Source organism: Mustela nivalis (genome assembly GCF_964662115.1).
Source record: "Mustela nivalis genome assembly, chromosome: 20".
In the NCBI taxonomy this organism is placed as follows: domain Eukaryota; kingdom Metazoa; phylum Chordata; class Mammalia; order Carnivora; family Mustelidae; genus Mustela; species Mustela nivalis.
In genome coordinates this window covers 41,515,508-41,540,878 of record NC_139039.1, presented here as the reverse complement: position 1 = coordinate 41,540,878, position 25,371 = coordinate 41,515,508, and the positions used below count along the sequence as shown (strand labels likewise).

Genomic DNA, 25,371 nt, shown 5'->3' with positions numbered 1-25,371 from the left:
AGACCTATAAACTTCCAAAACTGAATCAGGAAGATATTGACAACCTGAATAGACCAATATCTAGAAACAAGATTGAAGCAGTTATCAAAAGCCTCTGGAAAAACAAGAGCCCAGGACCTGAGAGATTCCTGGGTGAATTCTACCAAACATACTTCTGAAGGTGTTTTAAAAAATTGAAGCAGAAGGAAAACTTCCAGACTCTTTTTCTGAAGCCAGCATTACCCTGATCCCCAAACCAGGCAAAGACCCCACTAAAAAGGAGAATTTCAGAAAAATATTCCTGATGAATATGGATGCCAAGGTTCTTTACAAGAACCTAGCTATTAGGATCCAACAGTACGATAAAAAGAATATCCACCATGACCAGGTGGGATTTATCCCTGGGTTGCAAGGGTGGTTCAACATTCACAAATCAATCAATGTCATAAAACAAATCAATAAGAGAAGAGAGAAGAACCACATGGTCCTCTCAATTGATGCAGAAAATGCATTTGACAAAATCCAGCATCTGTTCCTGATTCAAATGCTTCAAAGTATAGGGATAGAGGGAACATTTCTCAACTTCATGAAATCTATCTGTGAAAAACCCACAAGGAATATCATCCTCATTGGTAAAAAGTTGACAGCCTTCCCGTTGAGATCAGGAACACAACAAGGATGCCCACTCTCACCACTCTTGTTCAACATAGTATTAGAAGTCCTAACAACAGCAATCAGATAACAAAGGGAAATAAAAGGTATTCAAATTGGCAATGAAGAAGTCAAACTCTCCTCTTCCACAGATGACATGATACTTTATATGGAAAGCCCAAACGCTCCACCCCTAAACTACTAGAACTCACACAGCAATTCAGAAATGTGGCAAGTTACAACGTCAATGTACAGAAATCAGTGGCTTTCTTATACACTAACAATGAAAATACAATGAAAGGGAAATTAGAGAATCAATTTCATTTACTATAACACCAAGAACCATAAGATACCTGGGAATACACCTAATCAAAGAGGTAAAAGGTCTGTACTCAAGGAACTACAGAACACTTAAATGGGCAAATGGGTAAAGAAGATGTGGTCCATATATACTGTGGAGTATTATGCCTCCATCAGAAAGGGTGAATTCCCACCTTTTGTATCAGCATGGAGGGGACTGGAAGAGATTTGCTGAGTGAAATAAGTCAAGCAGAGAGAGTCAATTATCGTATGGTTTCACTTACTTGTGGAGCATGAGGAATAACACAGAAGACATGGGGAGATGGAGAGGAGAAGGGAGTTGGGGGAAATCAGAGGCAGAGATGAACCATGAGAGACTGTGGGCTCTGAGGAAGTAACTTAGGGTTTTGGAGGGAGGTGTGGGAGGTTGGGTGAGTGTGGTGGTAGGTATTATGGAGAGCACATATTGCACGACCACTGGGTGTGATGTGTAAACAATAAATAAATAAAATATGCCAAGAAATACCTACAATAGGGACATTCACTGGGCAAACAAATCTCTCCTCTAGTCCTTATTCTGTCTCCCCATTCCCTTTGCCTCCCAGGATACACTCCACACTCACTTGTGTATGTGGAGTATTTACTCGGGTGTCATATATATACTCATTTGAGGATATATGTGGTAGAAGAAGAGATAATGTAACATTTGTGTTATTTTACAAATATCCTCCTTTAGCTTTTTCCCCTTTAAATATATATATATCTATATCTATAGATATAGATATATATATTTATATATTTATATATATGTAGATATAGATTGTAGATATAGATGTAGATATAAATATAGATGTAGATAGATAGATAGATAGATAGATAGATAGATAGATAGATAGATAGATATGGGACCATTTTAATTTGTAACTAGAGCCTTGCTTTCTTGTTTTCAACAAATGCATGATATTACATTGTAAAGATGTATTTAACCACTTAGGAACTTGTGGCCATCTATTATGGTGATGCAAACAATGTTTCAGTGAGAGTCTTTTTCTGCCATCTCTTTCTACAGACACATGCAGGAGAATATGTCAGGTGGATGTCTAAAAACGGAATTTCTATGCCCATAGGCACGTTCATTTTTACACATGGTCTATAATTCTAAGATTTATAAACTAATTTATAGTTATATTTATTTATAAAATGGTTGTTTGTAAAATAATTCTAAGGTTTATAAAAAGACTAAAGTGGCTTTTCTATTCCATATAAAATATTTTGCTCTTGGTCAATTTCATAAGTAACATTGTATCTCAGTGAGATGAAAGTTGCCTTTAGGTACAGGGATAAACCACTTCGCCATATATGGAAAGGCCTGCAATGCTGTCGTTTCAGTGGGATTCTTGTTCTTTTCCACACTGATTCATAATAACATGTATACATGAAGGAGTATAGCCTTCTGTTTTTCACATCCTTTACAATTTTTTTGAACTTCATCGCTTATTTCTTTTTCTTTCATTTTGTCTATAGTATTTGTCTCTGCAGAAATTTTACTTTTATGTATCATATACATCAGTCTTTTTCAGGCCACTGAGTTTCAGTGATCTTTTGCATGATTGTAGATTGTTTGCATGAAATCTTCTTCCTGCACTTACATTTTTCATAGTCCTGGAATGAATTTGAAGGTAGGAGTGTGTGTGTGTGTGTGTGTGTTTTCAAAGACTTTAAGCCCATTGGCACAACCACATTCCTAGGTTCTCTTGATGATACGAACTTTCACCCTCATGGTAAAGTAAATCTCCACACACAGTTGGGTTCATTTCTGAAGCCCATTATAAAAATACTCTCAAAATCTCAGAAAGTTTGTTTCACATGATAATGTGAGATCAAGTTAACTCGGGATTTCTCATAACAGACTTCTTGTGATAAAGAAATACAGAGTTTGACAGATGTGGTATATTTGGACAACCCTAGCAGTCTCACGTCCAATGTGCATTCTATGGTCCAAAGGTGTAGAAAGAAGGGAAAAGAAGGAAGGAGAGAGGGTGTGAAATGGTGTAAAGAAAAGCAATACAGAGAAAAGCATAGGACGAATGCTAATTTTGATGGCTCAACTAAGGAGTTTGGGTTGGTAATGCTCAATAATTTGGAAGAGCAAAACTAGATGAAATTTGGAAGCATTTGTTTTATTTCCTGTCCAACCAGCTGTGATCTTGGGCAATATCTTTGATTTTTTTTGAGTCTGGGTATTGCCTTCAGCTAAATATGCAGCTGAATAATTAGAATATATTTCCCTAACTTGTGCTGTGACTATGACTACCAAATGAATTAATATATACCTTATATTTATGAAATATCCCATATGATAAATATAAGTAAAGAGAATGAAGAGGGAGGGAAGTATGAAAATATCATATTTTAGAAAGATTCCTTTTATACCTGTATAAAGCTGTCCCATTTTTCTCAGAATAGTAAACATATATGAAGGATAATTTTACCTACTTCATAACCAATATTATAAAAATAATTTTGACAACTGCTAAAACCAAGTTTTAATGGAATTAATTTGATTCCCTCTGAGGTAACTCTGAACTCACCCAAAGTTTGTATTTTGTTAAAAACACTGTCCTGATTCCTTCTTAGGTTGTCTCATCTTCTGGTCCCTCTGGTTCTTCTCTCCTGGACATGTTGGCAGTGGCAGGCATTAATTATGCTGAATCTCAGAGGTTTACATAGAGGTCATGGCATGGAGACTCATGGGAGAGTGCCCTGCAGGACCACAGTTCTGGGGATGCTATTAACTTGGAGTTAGCATCATGATGTTGACTCTTCAGAAGGTGAGGTGAGTTGGATTGAGACTCCACAAAACATGGAAGAAATCTGAACAACAGGCCAGGATTGGGTATCACGTTTGATTCTGAGGTCAGTCTTTCATAACCACCCATGTCTCTGTTCCAAGCAAACAAACAAGAGAGCTTACAACCTAGTGTCAGCTAAACACAGAAGGGGTTTTGGGAGGAAAGAGAGCCAAAATCATAGGTTACCGTGCTTTGTTGCTCCATATAGTGGGATAAAGGAAACATCAGGGGTAGAAATGTAGAGAAAAAAATAATTGTTGCTTGCACAGCTACTTACATGTTGATGTTGATTTCACATCTACTCACATTTTTGCTTGAGAGAAGAACAATGGAATTATGGAAAGATTACTAATGTAGAATTCAAAATCATGTATCATTCAAATCTTTGCTGCTGAATTTACCAGATCTATGTTTTGGGGAAACTCCTATAACCTCTTGATGGCTGATTTTTGTCTGGCCCATCATTTAAAAATTTACTTACTTTAGAGGATGATTATGAGTACAAAACAAGCACACACACATAAAGAGGGTCATATATATGCAAAAAAATAAATGTGTGTGTGTGTATACACACACATATAAAAATATACATAAATTATATATATATTTTTTTTTATAGATTGTTATATATAAACATTCTAGTATTTGCAGACCTTAGTAGAAGTTATTTTGTTATAAGGAAAGCTATGGAAAAATGCAGTTGTTACTATTAGTGTTACTTTGTAACACTTGTATTTTCATTTGAAGATTTTTTTATTTCTTTCTTTTCAGCATAACATAATTCATTGTTTATGCACCACACCCAGTGCTCCATGCAATACGTGCCCTCCTTAATAACTACCACCAGCCTCACTCCTCCCTCCACACCCCTCTGCTCCAAAACCCTCAGTTTGTTCTTCAGAGTCCACAGTCTCTCATGGTTCATCTCCCACTCTGATTTCCCCCAATTCACTTTTCCTTTCCTTCTCATAATATCCTCCATGTTATTCCTTATGCTCTGCAAGTTAGTGAATATTTTAAGATATGCCTTTTTACCACTCCTCAACACTGAAACTGCTATATACATTACAAAGTTTGTGAATAATAAGATACTGATTTTGTGTAGAAGTTGATTTTGTGTAGCTCTGAAAGGGCTACCATTCAAACAAATCAAAGACAGCTTAAGTCTGTGACAATTTAGAACAAGGGAATCTAATATACAGCACTGCCTTAAGCCAAAGAGAAGATTCTTAGACAATCACATTAAGAAGAAATACCTAAAGTGAATCAGAGGTGAAATAAATACCTGAACATGGGGGAAAAAAACTTGAAATGAGTAAATTAAGACACATGTAAACTCTGCTTAGGCTTCTTGGTCTTGGAGCAAAAAAGTAGATGGTGTATCAGTGAGACCTACTGAGGTCAGAGTGAAAGGAAATCATAACATCAAGATACTAACAAAACCTAACATATCAGAACAACAACGGGAAGAGTCTCAGGACTGCAGGTTTCAAAGACTTAGTTCAAATGTGGCAAATACCTGTCAGCTAACCTTACTTCTACAAGTCACACCCTTACCCTTGGAGAGTATATACTCAATCCAGTCAGGAAAGTAGACCAGAAATTACAACAGAAATGACACATGATAGATAGATGATAGATGATTGACACTAGATAGATAGATAGATAGATATCAAACGAGTATTGCAAGTAGTGTTCTGGAGGATTAGTAAAGAAGAGGGAAGAGGGTGAGAAATATTTAGGGACGCTTCTCATTTGAAATGATCCCAACAGGATGGAGAGCAGCAGGAGTTCCCCACAAAGGGAGAAATGTAAATGGTCTGGAATGTGGGACTGTCCACATGGTTGCAGCCATTATTGTATGACTCTTGAATCTAAGGTGCATTATAATATAATCTGTTTGATATGGAGATTCGCTGAAGAGTTTTGATCTGACATATGTATGGTAAGATCTGAATTAAGAAAGACTCTTCTCCAGGGGTGCCTGGGTGGCTCAGTGCATTAAAGCCTCTGCCTTCAACTCAGGTCATGATCCCAGAATTCTGGGATCGAGCCCCACATTGGGCTCTCTGCTCTGCGGACAGCCTGCTTCCTCCTCTCTCTCTCTCTCTGCCTACCTCTCTGCCTACTTGTGATCTCTGTCTGTCAAATAAATAAATAAAATCTTAAAAAAAAGAGACTCTTCTCCAAAAATACTAGCTTGATATGAAGATGAGAGCAATTGTAAGCAGGAAGACTGGTTTGGAAGCCAGAGACTATGGAATATTGAACTGTAGTCTACTTGTCTGTTGTATTGTGTCTGAATAGATACAGATTTAAAGACTGATCTGACAGAGAGTGAGAAAGAATGAGCCTAGCTTGACAACCTGACACACAGGCAATTGCAATTCAAAGATAACCACTGGGCTCTGGGCACTGAAACAACTGTGGCTCCATCCATAAAACAAAGATGCTGTGTGAGAAGGATGGGTAATGAGCTCAGTTTTGGATTTAGTGATTCTGATATTGGGCTTGAGGCAAACACATCTTCCTGCCACCTGTCACTCATGCTCCCACTGTCTGATTCCACAATTCAGTGAAACCAGCACAAGACACCAACCTGGTGCCCAGGTGCACTAATCCTACCTGTTGGATTGCAAGAAAAGTAAAAGTAAACAGAGGTTCCTGGGTCATTGTCTTAAACAATCATCCATTTACTGCAAGTACCACATACACTGTGTACACATGCACAGAAAAAAGAAAAATCCTGTACTTTAGGGAATTCATAACTAGGGAAATAAATAATAACTATTAATAGCTATTGAAATGTTAACATATGAAAAGAACTGAGTTACATATGCAATTTACATTATATCACTCAGTCCTGTGGGGAAAACTATGCTCATTTTAAAGAGGAGGATACAAAATCACAAAACAGATGATGTGACATTTCCAAAGTCACACAGCTGGCAAATAGAATGGCCAGGTTTGAAGGAAGGAAAACTGCCTTTTATAAAATAACTAGAAAGAAATATTAAATGAATTTGCCATGATATTGGAGCAAAACTGAAAGGAATTTAGGATTTTTAGAAAACAGAAAAATTAGTGATTGGATTTTTTTTAATTTAATTCTGGCATAGTTAACATGCAGTGTGATATTAATTTCAGGTGAATAATATTATAGTGATTCATCATTCCCATACATCATCCAGTGCTCATCATAACAAGTGTCCTCCTTCATCCCCAGCACCTATTTCTCCCATTCCCACCCACCTGCCCTCTGGTGACCCTCAGGGTGTTCTCTGTAGTTAAGAGTCTGTTTCTTGGTTTTCCTTCCTCTCTCTGCTTTTACCCCTAAGTTCATCTTTCTTTCTTAAATTCCACATTGGAGTGAAATCATATGGTATTTTTCTTTCCGGACTGACTTACTTTGCTTAGCATAACACCCTCTAGCTCCATCCATGTCACCAAATTGTTTATATTAAAGAAATTGTGTGGTCTGTTTGGAGGAGTGGTGGAGGGTCCTCCGGCAACAGGCATACGTAACAGTGAGTAAGAGGGAGAATAAATGGGGAGCTTTAAATTTAAATGATTGGAAATTCATATTCAGACCTGAATTTCAGGGAGCCAACTATCTGAATCTCTTTCTGGTGATCTCCCTCAGAGGTAAAAATTACATCAAATTCCTTCTGCCATTTTTTTTCTTTTTCTTTTCTTTTCTTTAATTTCTTTTCATTGTTCTAGAATTCATTGTTTATAGCCAAATACTGTTTTTTTTAAGATTTTATTTATTTGACAGACAGAGATCACAAGTAGGCAGAGAGGAAGGCAGAGAGAGAGGAAGGGAAGCAGGCTCCCCCCTGAGCAAAGAGCCCAATGTGGGGCTCGATCCCAGGACCCTGAGATCATGACCCGAGCTGAAGGCAGAGGCTTTAACCCACTGAGCCACGCAGGCACCCCGAGAATTCATTGTTTATGCACCACAGCCGGTGCTCCATGCAATATGTGTCTTCCACAATACCCAACATGAGGATCTCCCAACCACCCACCATGCTCCTCTGCAAATCCTTCAGTTTGTTCTCAGAGTCCACAATCTTATCATGGTTCATGCCTGGAGCACAGATTGTGGTGCATAAGCAACGAATTCTGGAACACTGAAAAGAAATTTGAAAAATAAATAAAAATTTAAAAAAATTTTTTTGAAAAAACAAGAGCATTGAATGACACATCCAGATATTTTTAAAATAACATTTTCACAGCAAACAAGGTTTTGTGTGTATGCTAAGTTTTTGTTTCTTATCTCTATTTTAAAATTTTCTGAATAGGATTAGCATTTTGCTGGGAAGGGATGAGCAGGGTCTGAAACTGCATCCTTTCAACCCATAGAATGTGTGCTGTGCTTCCGTTCCCGTGAAGATTCTGACCAGGTCAGTCTGAGGAAGACAGAGATCCACCTGCACCTTCCAGCTGATCTTTGTTTGACTTGTATCTGAGAAGCTCTGCTTTAGTCCATAATCTGTTGTTGCCATTAAATATTGGTGTCATGTACAGTTGATGGGAGTTCTACTGAACCTTTTTAGAAGATCAAGAATTCTAAAAGGAGTGAGTAGCGAACTGAAAGGCACTCATAAAAGAAGCCAAGCTTCCTATTTTGCTGGTGCTCTCTTTATTCTTCTCTTAGTAATCTTTCAAAGTTACATCGGCTATGTTGACTCCCCATTTTACCATACTCAAGGTATGGGTGCAGATTATAGCTGAAATGAGAATTTCATCTCACCAGCTCTTGTCTCTACTTCTCTGTGGCTTCCTTTTACCACTGACACCCATCCGCAGCAGTGGGTATTTAGATGTTCCAGCTAGAATTTCACCTGTTAGCGACAACATGTGGATGAACAATCAGAGCTCACAAGATGATTTTATCTTATTGGGATTCTTCGACCATCCCTGGCTGGAGACACCACTCTTTGTAATCTTTCTGGTGGCCTACATCTTTGCCCTATTTGGAAATATCTCCATTATCCTTGTTTCCTGCCTGGACCCTCAGCTTGACAGTCCCATGTACTTTTTTGTCTCAAATCTCTCCCTACTGGACCTCTGCTACACTACCTGCACTGTGCCACAGATGTTAGTCAACCTTAGGGGAAAAGACAAGACCATTAGCTATGGTGGCTGTGTTGCCCAGCTGTACATTTTCTTGGCCTTAGGTTCTACTGAATGTATACTGCTAGCCATCATGGCCTTTGACCGTTATGCTGCTGTTTGCAAGCCCCTTCACTACCCAATCATCATGAGTCAGAGACGCTGCATCCACATGGCCACTGGGACCTGGATCAGTGGCTTTGCTAACTCCCTTGTGCAGTCCACTCTCACTGTGGTGGTCCCACGATGTGGACATAGGGTGATAGACCATTTCTTCTGTGAAGTTCCTGCCCTTTTGAAATTAGCATGTGCTGATACTCATGTAAATGAGGCTGAGCTCAATGTGCTGGGGGCATTGCTACTTCTGGTGCCCCTCACCCTCATCCTAGGCACCTATGTGCTCATTGCACGGGCAGTAATGAGGATTCATTCTGCTGAAAGTCGCTGGAAGTCCTTCAACACCTGTGCTTCACACCTGCTGGTCGTGTCCCTCTTCTACTTCACAGCCATCAGTATGTATGTCCAGCCTCCCTCTAGCTACTCTCATGACAGGGGGAAGATCATGGCTCTCTTCTATGGGATCATCACGCCCACACTCAATCCATTTATCTATACACTGAGGAACAAGGATGTGAAGGCTGCCCTGAGAAGGGCACTGACCAAGGAGTTTTGGGTCAAGATGAGATGATCTCTGGAAAGGAGACCCACGAGGCACAGGTAGATGTGTTTTCCTCCCTGAGAGGATCCTGGGCATGGAAGTGATGAGAGAATGGTACATCAAGTGCCACAGAGTTCACCGAAGGAGCAGGACTGGAAAGAAGCAATAAGTCTGGGTAATCTCACAGTTGTTATCAATTTATGAGAATACATGGCTTACAATATGAATCCTATCAGGTCTTGTCACCTTGATTGCCCTAACTACTAGTTAACCCTAATGGCTAGCTAATTTAGTGTTGGGGGAAATTGGTGTAATAAATATATTACAAATATATATTTAGAAAAATATATTTAGAGAAAAATATATTTAGAAAGTTTAGAAAATACATTTGTGTAAATTATTTCCACATGAATCCCATATAAATTATAAATAATCATATATTTTTTTAAATGTCACTGCTATCCTGAGTCAACTTTAATCAACGTATGTTGACCACATTTGGTCATCCTCCAACATTCAGTGTCCAACTGTATCTCATCCACAAGGGCTTTGGCCTCAAAGGTAAGTGAACTCAAGAGGCATATAGGTCAAAAGCATATAAAATAGAAATGTGCAAAGGGAAAATCCATGAAAAACTTTAGAGTCAGTGATTTTAAGTATACATTATTTTGACCATAAACCCAAGTCAGTCTTTGTTATGATAAACAATGATATCATGCTCAATAAAACAGAACTTCTCCTGGGTCAAGACAGAAAATGACAGACAGTGAAGATGGTAGGAATACATAAGGTGGAAAATATTCTAACCCAAAAAACTTTACTAGCGATTGATGAGTTTGACAAAGTAGCTTCCTTCACCACGTGAATGAGTAAGTTAGTCCTATTTCAATGTGGGAGTTGTGAGAATATCATATTGAAATTAAAAGCCTTAGTTGATCTATTAGATTCTTTTTTTTTTTAAGAAAAGTTTATATAACTCCTAGCTATAAACTATCTCACAAATACATTTTAGTCAAAACAAAGTGAGTTGAGCAAAAACTCAACACTATTGTCTGAAATGAAAATTAAATCTTGTATTTCATTACTGGGTATATGTCCCTTCTCAACAGAGTAATGTACAAGCTGTATGCCTTTTAGGGACAACCATTCTTTATCTTTGACTACAGATTCTTTGCCACCAAACAGGGATACTAATTAATGCTTTAATTCAAAGGTTTGTGAAGTTTTTTTTTTCCCACAGAACACTGAGTTTCATATTTAATATTGTAGCTCCATGCCCCATAAAGCAAATCTAGACAACAAAATTAAAATTTAAATTCATAGAGCTCTACAAAATGTTTGATTTCAGACTTTATAAATCATGGACTTAGCACTCATTCTGAGTCATCGGCACAATTTCTAAGTCATTCTCTCCATTCTAACAGATATCCTCAAGTTTCCTTATAAAATTATCCTTTCCAAAGTCCATTCTGTCCATAAATACACTTAGTCATTTTTGCTTGTTTCAGTTTTCTGTAGTTATTTCAAACTAATGGATCAGAGTTCCTTAAAAATATGTGCTCCAAGGTTCTAACAATCATGAACAATTTTCTGAAAATCCCTTAGTGTGTTTTATCAGTATCCTTAATATCAGGGAATAAATACACCAATAGTGTGAATTTCAGGTTCTGGATTACATTTAATATGGGAACATTAATGATCTATCTGCTTCAACACTCTGTCAGAGAATCTAAATATTGGAATGGCAAATATTAAAGACAAAATAACACAAAACATGCATAAAATTTCTAGTATCCTAGTATGTGTTAAGAAATAATGTTTACAGTATTATTTTATTTATTCTAGTTAAGTAGTGTACCTCTGAGGGCTTTTTGTTGTACCTCTCTGGGAGTATTTGAGGTCACTAGACAAAAACAGCACATTGCCTTGGGTTTGTTAGTTTTACTTAGGAGTCTAGATAGAAATGAACAGACACTTCTCCAGTGAAGACATACAAATGGCTATCAGACACATGAAAAAATGTTCATCATCACTAGCCATCAAGGAGATTCAAATAAAAACCACATTGAGGGGGAGACAAGATGGTGGGGAAGTAGGAAGAGGCGCCATTTCAACCTGTACCCTAAAGTGAGCTGGTTAACTACCAAAGAACTCCAATCACGCATAAAATCAAACTGAGATCAGAATTATACATGTCTGGATCTCTACAGAGGCAGAAGATGCCAGTGGGCAGGTAAAGCAGAGTGGGAATGTCTGACTGATATCAGAAGATAAACAAAAGGGGGAGGGAGCCACCAGAGGCGATCGATTGGAAAGTAATACCTCTAATACAAGTGAGAGTGCCCTGCATCTGGGGACCAGCATTAACTTGGAGACTGGTTGAAAACACTCAAAAAAAGCAAAGGGTCATGGGGGGGGTGGAATTGTGGGAATTGGGGTGGCTAGGGACAGGGGCTGAAGTCCGGGGACCCAGGACAGCCTCCCCAGTGCTGAGCCAGAGAGAGTGCAGTGGAGAAAAAAGATCTTGGTCCCTGAGCCACTAGCGCACCAGAGAATGTGTGGGGTCTGTCTCCTGTGACGGGCTAGGAGCCTCACCAGATGGCAGAACACTGAGCCATATTAACAGAGCCTAAGACGCGCGCTTGACCCACACCCTCCCCTGAGAAAGGTGTGTGCAAGCCCCGTGCTCTTAGACCCAGAAAGACCAGGCACTCCAAGCCCAGGCCAGTGGGAAAATCTGAGTGTGTTATCGCTGCTTGGAACCTCTCTGGCGGTCTGGAGCTACCCAGACAGCCACCGCTGCCATGGTTTGGGGTACAAGCAGAAGATCCTGCATCCCCGGGGACTAAGACTTGGAACCTGCTCTGCCAGAGGCCAAGGAGGAAATTTCTATGGGTTCTGCAGCACCCACAGGGAACCAGACTAAGGCTTCTCTCTGAGAGGGAGGTCAGAGTGCAGTTTGCTTTCCTCTAAACCTACAAAAACCATCAACGCAGTCAAGGCAAGAGGAAAAAAAAAAAGGTGAACATAAAAACCTCCAGGGAACAAAAGCCTGAAAAAAACAGTTTCTTCAGAGCCCACCCCCTTGAGGGGGTCGGGAGGACTTAACTCAGGGAACATCTGTGACTGAAAACCCCCGTGGCACGCCTCTACTGCAGAAAACCAACTAGGAAAGAAAAAAAAAAAGTCTACAAGAGAACAAACACCACTACTTCATAGGACAACGTTTATTTTTAATTTGTTCCCACTATTCTGGTTCATTTTCTTATATATACATAATTTTTAACCTATTTACCATCACAGTGAGATGTCTAATAGATCAAATTCCATAATAACCTTATAACCCGAATTTTTTGATACATACACCTGTGTTTTTCTTTTGCTTTCTATTTTTTTAATATTTTTCCTAAATATTAGTTTAGTTTGGTCTACTTTATTCCTTTTTTATTTTTATTTTCTAATATTCATGTAGAGTTAAACTTCAAGGTAATCCCCGTTCCCCAATCAATCCTACCCCTATAAGTAAACCAATTTTTTAAATTTATTTTTTATTTAATTTCACCATAACAGTATTATTTTTGCACCACACCCAGTGCTCCATGCAATCCGTGCCCTCTATAATACACACCACCTGGTTATCCCAACCTCCCACCCCCCGCCACTTCAAACCCCTCAGATTGTTTTTCAGAGTCCATAGTCTCTCATGGTTCACCTCCATTTCCAATTTCCCCCAACTTCCTTCTCCTCTCAAACTCCCCATGTCCTCTATGCTATTTGTTATGCTCCACAAATAAGTGAAACCATATGATACTTGACTCTCTCTGCTTGATTTATTTCACTCAGCATAATCTCTTCTTGTCCCGTCCATGTTGCTACAAAAGTTGAGTATTCATCCTTTCTGATGGAGCATAATACTCCATAGTGTATATGTATCATATCTTCCTTATCCATTCATTCATTGAAGGGCATCTTAGTTCTTTCCACAGTTTGGCGACCATGACCATTGCTGCTATAAACATTGGGGTACAGATGGCCCTTCTTTTCACTACATCTGTATCTTTGGGGTAAATAATAAGGAGTGCAATTGCAGGCTCATAGGGAAGCTCTCTTTTTAATTTCTTGAGGAATCTCCACACCGTTCTCCAAAGAGACTGCATCAACTTGCATTCCCACCAACAGTGTAAGAGGGTTCCTCTTTTTCCACATCCTCTCCAACACATGTTGTTTCCGGTCTTGCTAATTTTGGCCATTCTAACTGGTGTAAGGTGGTATCTCAATGTGGTTTTAATTTGAATCTCCCTGATGGCTAGTGATGATGAACATTTTTTCAAGTGTCTGATAGCCATTTGTATGTCTTCATTGCAGAAGTGTCTGTTCATATCTTCTGCCCATTTTTTGACGTGATTGTTTTGTGTGTGTTGAGTTTGAGGAGTTCTTTATAGATCCTGGATATCAACCTTTTGTCTGTACTGTCATTTGCAAATATCTTCTCCCATTCCCTGGGTTGCCTCTTTGTTTTGTTCACTGTTTCCTTTGCTGTGCAGAAGCTTTTGATTTTGATGAAGTCCCAAAAGTTTATTTTCGCTTTTGTTTCCTTTGCCTTTGGAGACATATATTGAAAGAAGTTGCTGTGGCTGATATCAAAGAGGTTACTGGCTATGTTCTCCTCTAGGATTCTGATGGATTCCAGTCTCACGTTGAGGTCTTTTATCCATTTTGAGTTTATCTTTGTGTACTGTGTAAGAGAATGATTGAGTTTGATTCTTCTACATATAGCTGTCCAGTTTTCCCAGCACCATTTATTGAAGAGACTGTCTTTTTTCCACTGTATATTTTTTCCTGCTTTGTTGAAGATTATTTGCCCATAGAATTGAGGGTCCATATCTGGGCTCTCTACTCTGTTCCACTGGTCTATGTGTCTGTTCTTATGCCAGTCCCATGCTGTCTTGGTGATCACAGCTTTGTAGTAAAGCATGTAATCAGGTAACATGATGCCCCCAGTTTCATTTCTGTTTTTCAACATTTCCTTAGCAATTCGGGGTCTCTTCTGATTCCATACAAATTTGTGGATTATTTGCAATAGGAACATTGAAAAATACTGGTGGAATTTGGATTGGAATGGCATTAAAAGTATAGATTTCTCTAGGCAGTATAGACATTTTAACAATGTTTATTCTTCCGATCCAAGAGCATGGAGTGGTCTTCCATATTTTTGTGTCTTCTTCAGTTTCTTTCATGAGTGTTCTGTAGTTCCTCGAGTACATATTCTTTACCTCCTTGGTTAGGTTTATTCCCAGGTATCTTATGTTTCTTGGTGCTATATTAAATGGAATCGATTCTCCAATTTCCCTTTCTGTATTTTCATTGTTAGTGTATAAGAAAACCACTGATTTCTGTACATTGACTTTGTATCCTGCCACGTTACTGAATTGCTGTGTGAGTTCTAGTAGTTTGGGGGTGGATTCTTTTGGGTTTTCCATATAAAGAATCATGTCATCTGCGAAGAGAGAGAGCTTGACTTCTTCAATGCCAATGTGGATACCTTTTATTTCTCTTTGTTGTCTGATTATGTGTGGAGCATAACAAATAGAATGGAGGACAAGGGGAGTTAGAGAGGAGAAGGGAGTTGAAGGAAATTCGAAGGGGAGGTGAACCATGAGAGACTATGGACTCTGAAAAACAATCTGAGGGTTTTGAAGGGGAGGGTGTGAGGTTGGGGGAGCCAGGTGGTGGGTATTAAGAAGGGCACATATTGCATGGAGCACTGGGTGTGTTGCAAAAACGATGAATTATGTTATGGTGAAAATAAATTTAAAAAAAAATAGAAACCCAAGTTAAAAATATATATATAAAGTACTCATGGAAAAATTGAGGAAGACACAAAGAAATGGAAAAATGTTTTTATCATTCCATTTAACTGACTAAATTCTGTAAGAATTATTTATCTATATTAAAGTGATTCCTTTTGATTAATGTCCATTATAAGCATTAATTATTTACAAAGCCACATTTAGAAAACAATAACATGTTGTAAGTATATCTAAGCAGGCTCTAGGATTAAAGCCAATAAGGATTTTTATCATATTCTATACATCAATAACTACTGTGAATGTAGGGAAAACAGGGTCAATATTTTCAAATTTTAAAAATTACCAACATTTTCCAGTATCTTATAAGAACAGGTAAAAACTTTATATTCAATATAAAGAAAACAATTCTATAAATTCTCTGCAGTTACATTAAGGACAGCCTGTGTTGTAATGAGCACTGGGTGTTATACGCAAACATTGGACCATGGAGCAGTACATCAGAAACTAATGAGGTACTGTATGGTGACTAACATGACATAATAAAAAAATTCTATGTAGTTATAATATCAATCAAAGGGAATATTGTCTATGACAAAGACAATCACTTTTATTTACAAATAAAACTGCTTACTTAAATGAGATTTAAATATTCAGATTTAATGACAATAACTAAAATGTGCTTGCCTATTTGCCTTAGATTCAGACACAGCACAAAAGGGTCGATCAAAGGAGATTGGGAGCTACTCTGTGATGACAAGAGATGCACAACAGAGAATTCTTGAGTCTCCTGGCCCATTTTCCTTGGTGGCTTTCTCTGCAGGAGGGAGAGACCAGGAAAATCCCAGAGTGTACTTAACCCCAGATGCTCCTCTGCATGCACCAGAATCAACAACACCCTACCTAAAGCAAACTGTCAGGTAGCTATGGATTTGGGAGCCCTTGTGCTCTGGCGAGCCACTGATGGAGCACCTGCTGCAGGGTCATGTCCTCAGGTGGACCCAGCCTGACCCAGCTGTGATGAGAGCTCTCCCTCCAGGAGCTGGAACATTTACTTCATTCATGAAACATTAGATTGCCATAATTGTTCAAGTATAGCATTAGCTAATTACTAGAGCAATAACCAAAATTTATGAAAGCATAATTCAGATATGCAGGCACATGCCTATAAACATTTCTTTATTCATAGAATCTTTACAAAATAGCCAGAAAAAAAGACATGACATTTTCAGAAAAGAGGATAAGAAGGGTTTAGAATGGTAGCTTCGGGATGCCATTGAAAGGAAAATTTACACCTTTTTTTTTTTTTAATCTGACAGAGAGAGATCACAAGTAGGCAGAGAGAGAGAGAGAAAGAGAGAGAGGAAGGAAAACTGGCTCCCTGCTGAGCAGAGAGCCTGATGCAGGGCTCGATCCCAGGACCCTGGGATCAAGACCCAAGCCGAAGGCAGAGGCTTTAACTACTGAGCCACCCAGGTGCCCCTACACCTATTTTATTTAGGAGATTAAGCTGTGAACCTTATACATGTGATGAAAGCAATGATTAGATGATGTTAAAAATCCTTGGTCTCTGGGGGATTGCATGAGTATATTTACATTTCCCCCTGATGGGGGTCTCTCCCCAGCAATTGTCTCAGAGCCCACTTAACCTCTTTGTTTCTCAGGGTGTAAATCATAGGGTTAAGTGAGGGAGTCACTACAGTGTAGAAGAGGGTGAGGAATTTACTGTGGTTCTGTGTGTACTTGCTCTTGGGTTGAATGTAGACAGAAATGATCGTCCCGAAGAACAAAACCACAACAAGGAGGTGGGACCCACAGGTCCCAAATGCTTTCCTCCTTCCTTTGGCAGACTTTATCCTCAGCACACTCCTAGCAATGCAGCCATAAGAGACCAGAATAAGCCCCAGAGGTATAACCACGTAGAGGACAATTGCTATGGAGAGCTCATTTTCCAGGAAGGTGGTGTTCACACAGGCGATTTTAATCAGGGCAGGTTCCTCACACATAAAATCATCTACCTGGTGGTGGCTGCAAAGAGGCAGCTGGAAAACGAGGATGGTCTGAACTGTGGATTCCACAAAACCACTGATCCAGGCCACAGCTGCTAGGCGCTGGAGAAGCTTCCAGTGCATGATGACGCCATAGTGCAGCGGTCGGCAGATGGCATTGAAGCGGTCGTAGGCCATCACAGTCAGGAGGATGCACTCCGTGGAGCCCAGCCCCAGTGCAACATAGAGCTGGATTACACAGCCAGTGTAGCTGATGGTCTTCTCAGAACCCTTGAGATTCCACAGCATCTGTGGAACGATGCTGGTGGTGAAGCAGAGGTCCAGGAAGGAGAGATTGGACAGAAAGAAGTACATGGGCTTGTGGAGCTTGGGATTCAAGTATGAGACCAATATGATTGCTGTGTTCCCCACCAGGGTAAGAAAATATACGATAGAGACAACCAGAAGGAGGATCATCTCCAGCTGAGGCTGGTCAGAAAAGCCCAGCAAGATAAAACCTGCAGGATTGCTAAAATTTGTCCCTTTCATTCCTTCTTAATTATGAATCACATTTCTTCCTCATTCCTGTTCTATTCCTACAGGAAGAAAATCAGGTATCATAACCAACAGAAAAATAACAAACTGAGTAATATGGGCATTTGAACCCCAGACTTGTAGAGAGAAAGAAAAGACAAAGATAAAATTATGCAAAATAAAAATATAATAAGTTGACTTGTTAGGTAGACAGAAAGACAAAACCCATAGTCATTAAAACATTAAATGCATTGAAAGGAAATATACAAACATAGAATCGATATTACAATTGTACACCAAAACAGATTTGAAATGTATATCAAACTATCTGAAGACAAAATACATAGGCCATAAATGCACATTCTGTGAAAAAGCAAAGAAATTGAAAAGATGATTATTTTATATATATACATACATGATAGACAATTGATGTAAAAGATAAATTGAAAGATACATCTAGTGAGCAAGAATCTGAGAGAAAAGGTATATGGAATGGGAGACACCACAAATATTAGAATTTTCATACAGGAACAGCTAGGCATTATCATTATTAATATTCATTCTCTTCCTATGAAGGAAATAAAGACTGACCTGATAATAGCATTAAGAAGAACTTCTGTGATCTCCCTATTTGAGTCAAGGTCTACTGTCTCTGTAAATATTGATTTCTAGGAAAATCTAATTCACAGTCCCCAAAAAGCAAGCTCTCTCATGGTAACACACATGGCCCAAGTCCTTTAATATGCTTTCATTACAAAAGCACATGAATTCAGCCATCTAATGCAATCCGCTGACACTTCATAAAGTCAATTGTATAAAATTCATCAGTGTCCTTTAAACTATTAGCTTGCACAGATTAGAAAATATAGTTCTGAACATTTGTCCCTCTGAATGGTTAGCTCTGTTGTTTCTGAAATGACTATGGTAGATGGATAACATGTGGCATCAAATCTAAACAACTTTCTTATAAATAAAAATCACCAATGAAAATTTCTGGCTTTCTCTTAAATACCTTGACTAGAAAATAAAAACATATTTCTAAGAGCCCTCAGCCCTTATACCTGGTCTCAGGTAATCATTACATAATCCAGTTCAAAGGGAATAAAATATTTATTTTCCTTGGCATTCATGGCAATGATCAGTTACATTTCAAACTTTTTTTGAGGTGAAAGCATTATGTGTTGCCAGTAGAGGACAACCCTTCTTCCAGAATTGTGACAACAAAAGGAAATGGACACTGGCAGTCACATTCTTTAGCATTCTTCTCCCTGACCAAGTACTTTGGTGCTAAAATCAGACTCTGAATGCCCTGATGCCCCCAGACAGTCTGTGGCTTCAACTGCTGGGCTTCCTTACCTGTACAGGAAGGAGAAGAAGTCAGGTCTGCTGTGTGTCTATAAGAAAGACAGCAGGTGAGTGGCCTCACTCAGCTTGATACAACTCTCCATCACCATGATGTTTTCCTGGGGTATTTCTGTTCCAAGAATAGCCATTATTTTCCAAGGAGACTCCACAGTGAAACTCTGCTTCTTCTGTTAGTCAAGATGCTGATAAGGGGATTTACATCTGTAAAGAGAAGGAGGCAGTCACTTTCCCATGGCCAAAAATATAATAAATGTTGGGTCACATGCACACCTGATTCCTTTCACTGCTAAAGGGAACCAGCTCGGAATTCCCTCCACTTTTAAGATAAACGTCCTTTATTTTTTCCATACCTGAGAAAAAAAAAATCCCCACCATCTTGAAGAATGACAACCAAACAGCTGTTGGTAGCTGTGAAGCAAAGTTCAATCCTGATCCCAGATCTAGGACAGGCAGTGGAGAAGCTCCTTGTGAGTGGCTTGTCACCTCAGCCTGTCCTGCAGGTGGAGGGAGACTGGCTTATTCACCCAGCACACATCTCTGGTCCTCCTTCCCAGTCAGCTTCCCATCTATATGAGAGACAGAGGTGGCTCTCTAGAGAGAGAAGAGTCTCAGGGGCTTTTGGTGCTGTTTCACAGGAAGACAACTGATTGGATGTCACCTTCTGAACATACACATGGGTACTACATACATACTTTGTCATAAAGGTACCTATTACCATAATGGCAACCTCTGTCATCAGTGACAGGATGGCAGATGGAAGTGATGAAGTCCTCAGCCAGCCTCCTGCTCCCTCATCAGAAGGGCTGTTACAACATACTTCAGCTGTACTCTTCGTATGTGGTTCAAGGCCAGGAAAGTCACTCACCTACTTTCTACAACATGGGTTAGTGTCTCCTTGCTGACACCAAGATCACCAGACTTCTGGGATTCAGCAGGATGGGAGATGGGCCTATTTGGCTGTGAACATGTTTTTTTCCTTCAGGAAAAGTGAAGAGTGACTCTAAAGACAATTTGGAGATCAGCAGGGCTGCCCTTCCCACCACAGGCTTGGAGGATGGGGGCGAGGCTGTCTCCTTGGCAGTATCAAAGTGGGGGACCAGCTCTGTGGTGGACACTGCCTGGGCAAGGGGGTAATACCAGGGCAGACACAGGGGCTGAGCACTGATATCCCAGCCAGTCTGGAGCCCAAAGCATCAAGACAAAGAAGGCCATTTGAACCTTTAAATTTGTTTTTTTTTTTTTTTTTAATATATCTTTTTTTTTTTTTTAAGATTTTATTTATTTATTTGACAGAGAGAAATCACAAGTAGGCAGAGAGGCAGGCAGAGAGAGAGAGAGGAGGAAGCAGGCTCCCTGCTGAGCAGAGAGCCCGATGCGGGACTCGATCCCAGGACCCTGAGATCATGACCTGAGCCGAAGGCAGCGGCTTAACCACTGAGCCACCCAGGCACCCCTGAACCTTTAAATTTGAATGGAAATTGTCTCTTGTTTTCTTGGGCACTCAAACACTGCAAATAGCTGGGTGTAAACCATCTTTGAAACCATAAAGAAAGCAATGAAGTTGGAAAACTGTTTCTACTTCCTGGTATTCTTCCTGAGCACAGGATTGCATTTATATATGCATTATGGAATGTGTTTATCTATTCATGTCATGATCACATGGACATGATTGCTATTAAAAATAAATCTTAGTGGGGGACAGGATGGCAGGAGAGTAGGGGACTTCATTTCATCAGGTCCCTCAAACTTTGCTGGATCTCTATCAAACCATTCTAAACACATGTGAATTCAACCTGAGATGTAAGATTTATCTAAAACTCTACAAGCAGAAAATGACTACTTTTTTCATGGTAGGAGGTGGGAAACCTTGAATCTTCAGGGGAAACATCAGAAGACAAATGAAGGAGGGGAGGGGTCCTCCATAAGCCAGCCACCAGAAAGTGATATAACACCAGAGCAAAAAATCAGGACACTTGGAAATCTGCTCTAGTAAGAGGCACCCCCTTCTGAAAAGGGCACAGGGGATAAATAAGGCAGAATTATCATGTATTATTGTGGTCTCAGGAGTCCAGGAGACAGAAAAAAATGGGAAAACCTGAACCAATAGAGTGACCAAGCAGTGGCGTGGGGAAACTGGTTACAGTTAGTGAGCCCAGAAGGGACTCTCAGCTCCAGTCATTATAGCTGCAAGCTGGGCTGGTATGGAGACAGCCCACTGCCTGACCACCCTGAAAAAGACTAAAGGGTGCAGGCTGTTTAACATCCGAGGTAAAATATAAAATGTCTTATGCCCAGCATAGAGCAACAGCTCTCTGGGCAGTGTGGCCCATGAAAGGTTTCAGCAACCAGCCATGACCTGGGAGCTGCAGAAGAGGGTGCACACCCATGCCTGATTTTAAGCTTTATTACAAAGCTGTGATCACTAAGACAGTATGGTACTGGCACAAAAATAGACACATAGACCAATAGAACATAGTAGAGACCCCAGATATGGACCTTCAATGCTATGGTCCAATAATTTTCAACAAAGCAGGAAAAAAATATCAAATGGAAAAAATACAGTCTCTTCAATAAAAGGTGCTGGGAAAATTGGACAGCTATATACCCGAAGAATGAAACTCAACCATTCTCTTAATCATACACAAAGAGAAACTTGAAATGGTTAAAAAACCTCAACGTGAGGCAGGAATCCATCAGAATTGTAGAGGAGAACACAGGCAGTACCCTCTTCAACACTGACCACAGCAACTTCTTTCAAGATATGTCTCCAAAGGCAAAGGAAGCAAAAGTGAAGATGAACTTTGGGGACTTCATCAAAATCAAAAGCTTCTGCACAGCAAAGGAAACAGTCAACAGAACAAAGAGGCAACCCACGGAATGGGAGAAGATATTTCAAATGACAGTACGGACAAAAGGTTGATATCCAGGATCTATAAAGAACTCCTCAAACTGAACACACACAAAACAGATAATCATATCAAAAAATGGGCAGAAGATATGAACAGACACTTCTCCAATGAAGACATACAAAAATATTTTTTAAAGTAAAAAAAAAAATTAACAATTATTAAAAGTTTGTGTAATCTACTTTCTGATGGGCCTAGGGCAAATTCTATCTTGTATTCAGTCCTGTTTGATGCTTACTGTGTTCCCCAGCGTCTCTGTGATTGTAAAACACATTGATTCTGGAGCCAGACTACCTTGATTTCAAATTCTGCTCTTCTCACCAGCTTTTTACAGCCCTGTGCTCTTTACCAAGCCTGTACGCTCCTCAGCTCAATCACTCTGTAAGTTTCTAGTTAAGATCAGATAAACTGCTTCATGCCAACTGTTTTAAAAACATGCATGGCATTAGTGAGTGCTGAATAAATCTGAAGGACTATTAAAATACTTTTCAAAAATAACACAGCATTCCAAACCTGCAAATGCCTCACACCCTTCCTCCATCCTTCCTGTATGATCGGTGGCCTGGCTGGTAACTGTTTTATAGATGCCTTGCAAAGAATGTTCTGTGTTGCTTTGCAGGTGATCCATGACCAACACAGCACACCCTTCTTCACCCCGCGCCCTGCATGGACATAGCTCCACTCCATGTGAGCCAGTATGGACCATATGACATGTGCTCTGCAGCATGTGACCACGAGGCTAAACAACCCAGGAGGTACTTGTGCACCCAGGTATTCATGTCAGTCGGCATTCTCACCTGCACTACACTGATGACTAAGTTACTGGACTTGGCGACAACAAAATCTACATTTAACCCAAATCCAGGTACACATTAACAGAAACATGAATAATTAAGTATCCTACCAACCACATACATGTTTCCAAATGCTTTGAAAACAGTGGATTTTACTTACCCATTTCATGATCTTCTCATACCCTTAGTTCCTGTCTAAGACTATACCAGTAGCCTTTGGATACAGCATCCCCATCCTTTCTGAAAACTCCTGCAACCCAGCATCAGCTTGACAAGTGGTCCCACATTGCATTCAGGGCACAGGACTTGTGTGTGCACATGGAGACCCTCTTCCTCTGTCCCACTCACATTCCACTGCACTAATTTACATCCTCTCAATTCTTCCTAACAAAGCTGCTACAGGCACAGCCAGGGCTGCGATGGGTGTCTTGGCCCATCTGGTCTGAAGATATGGGTTAATGTGATGCCTGTGGTGACCTCAGCTGTGCAACAGTGCCCCTGTTTTGCAGCAGGCCTCACCCATCCAGGGTTTCCCCGCTCACCTTCCAGCCTGGGAAGCATTTCCAGTGATGGGCTTTCAACCGCTGAGTTTTCTAAAATCTCCAAGCTGGTTTTTTCATACCTTACTTTGTTCTCCATGACAAGTTTGATTATTCTGAATTATTTTCCATCCATGACCCTACTATTCTGACTGAAATGGCTCCAAGTGATTAAGAAATAGTCTAACTAGCATAAAGTTCAGTTTCTCCACCATTTTGTTCTAGTTTATCTTTTCCACAGCATGCCCTTATTCATCCAAGGTTCGGTTAATATTTAAATACCCAGTAGTCTCTGACTATTTTTTCCCTTTATTAAGCTTATGAACTTGCACCAAATCTACTTCTCAAAGTCTAACTTAAAGCTTCTCTGAACTGCTCCGTCATCTTTCATGTGCTAATCAATGAATGTGTGAGAATAAAGGCTTTTCCAAGGAATTCAAGTACTCCTTGAAAGCTGGGGGAGAGAGGGTAATGGGCAATGACAAGAAGTGACCCCAGGAAGATAAAAAGGACCATCATAAAAGGATTCCTCTGTCCTGCTAGGGAGGTTGGACTTGCCCATGAACTCCAACACCACATACTATGTTGTGTATTATATCACAGACCACAGAGTCAGACCAACTGTTACAGGATTTGTGTCCCTTTAGAGCCTGGGTTCTTGGCCATGGCTCTTTGAAGAATGAAGAGGTAGACCAGTCAAAGAATTGTGGGCAGCAAAACAAAGTTTATGGAGCAAGAGTGAAAAGCTCCTGGTGAGGGAGGGGTGCCTAAGTTGGTGGCCCAGAATTTCTAAGTGTTGGGGGTTTTATGAGTTCTTTGGCAGAACTGTCTTAAGCAGGGTGTGCTGTGTCATGCCAATCAGGGCTTTGGTCATGTATCTGTCTGTCTATTAGGTTAATATCCATGTGCTGATGGTCTTTTTTTTTTTTCCTGATATCTGGGGGCTCAGGTCTTAACTGCGCCTTGCCCATGATAGTGACAAATGCTTTGTGGTTATTTGTCTAATTTTAGGATGTTCAGCAGAAGTTATTCATGTAAAGGCTGCAGAGCAGAATGTCAGTGCTGTTTGATCCTCACTCTCCTGACTGCACATTTCCTCGTTGGGGTCCCAAGCCCTGACTCCCTAACTGTTCAACTAACTCCTAACCCAGCTTGCATTCCAGGTCCTCTAGAAGATATACTTTCCACGTGTTTCAAGAGTGGAACAGCAATTCCAGCTTCACAGAGTGGTGAGCAATAAGCAGAATGATGTGTGTAATGTGCTGGCGGGGGGGGGGGGCTGGTACCCAGCAAAGCTCCATGCGTGTTTGCATGCTGATGTGATAACAGTGAGGTGAGTCTTTGGGCACGATGAAGACAGAAGGCCACAGCTTCATGACCTCATCTATCCTGCCCTACCACATACTGGCTCTCCCCCAATCCTGGGCTCCATCTTCAGGATGCCCCCATCATCTTTCAGGCAATTTTCAAGAGGTAAAAAAAAAATGTCCACACTTAGTAATAAAATATTCCCATATCAGCCACTAAAGTGTGCACTGTCAGGTAACACTTTGCTTATAGTTAAAGGAGAAGGTAGACAGCAAAGTTTACTCCATAGCTAAACACTGCTTCATTCCGTTTCTCACATTTTTTTATTTTGCAGAAATTTTATTAACCTATTCATTCTCTTCACTGAACAGCCATCAACATCTACGACATTCTCCAGCACGGTGATAATTCTCAGCCAGAACATCTGATGGCCAGTTCAAGATTTTCCAAAGCCATCCTTTCCCTCTACCAGCACGGAGAGCTTGCCAGGCAGTGCTGGGGCTGCCAGTCAGGCTGTGATCCTGTGAGAGTGTAAGAGCCTATTCAGCCAGAGAGGCCCCACCCCTGTTGAA

General features: G+C 40.1%; 2 protein-coding genes across 2 annotated transcripts; one reads left to right on the top strand and one right to left on the bottom strand.

Moving 5' to 3' along the window:
• Positions 1-8,643: 8,643 nt before the first annotated feature.
• LOC309855190 (olfactory receptor 2B6-like) lies at positions 8,644-9,588 on the top strand (the record flags this gene model as incomplete). The annotated part of the gene is made up of 1 exon (XM_082715266.1): positions 8,644-9,588. The coding sequence occupies one exon, from the start codon at positions 8,644-8,646 to the stop codon at positions 9,586-9,588; it is 945 nt and encodes a 314-aa protein (XP_082571392.1).
• A 7,369-nt stretch (positions 9,589-16,957) lies between these two features.
• On the bottom strand, positions 16,958-17,902 carry LOC309855302 (olfactory receptor 2H2-like; the record flags this gene model as incomplete). The annotated part of the gene is made up of 1 exon (XM_082715474.1): positions 16,958-17,902. The coding sequence occupies one exon, from the start codon at positions 17,900-17,902 to the stop codon at positions 16,958-16,960; it is 945 nt and encodes a 314-aa protein (XP_082571600.1).
• Positions 17,903-25,371: the final 7,469 nt, after the last annotated feature.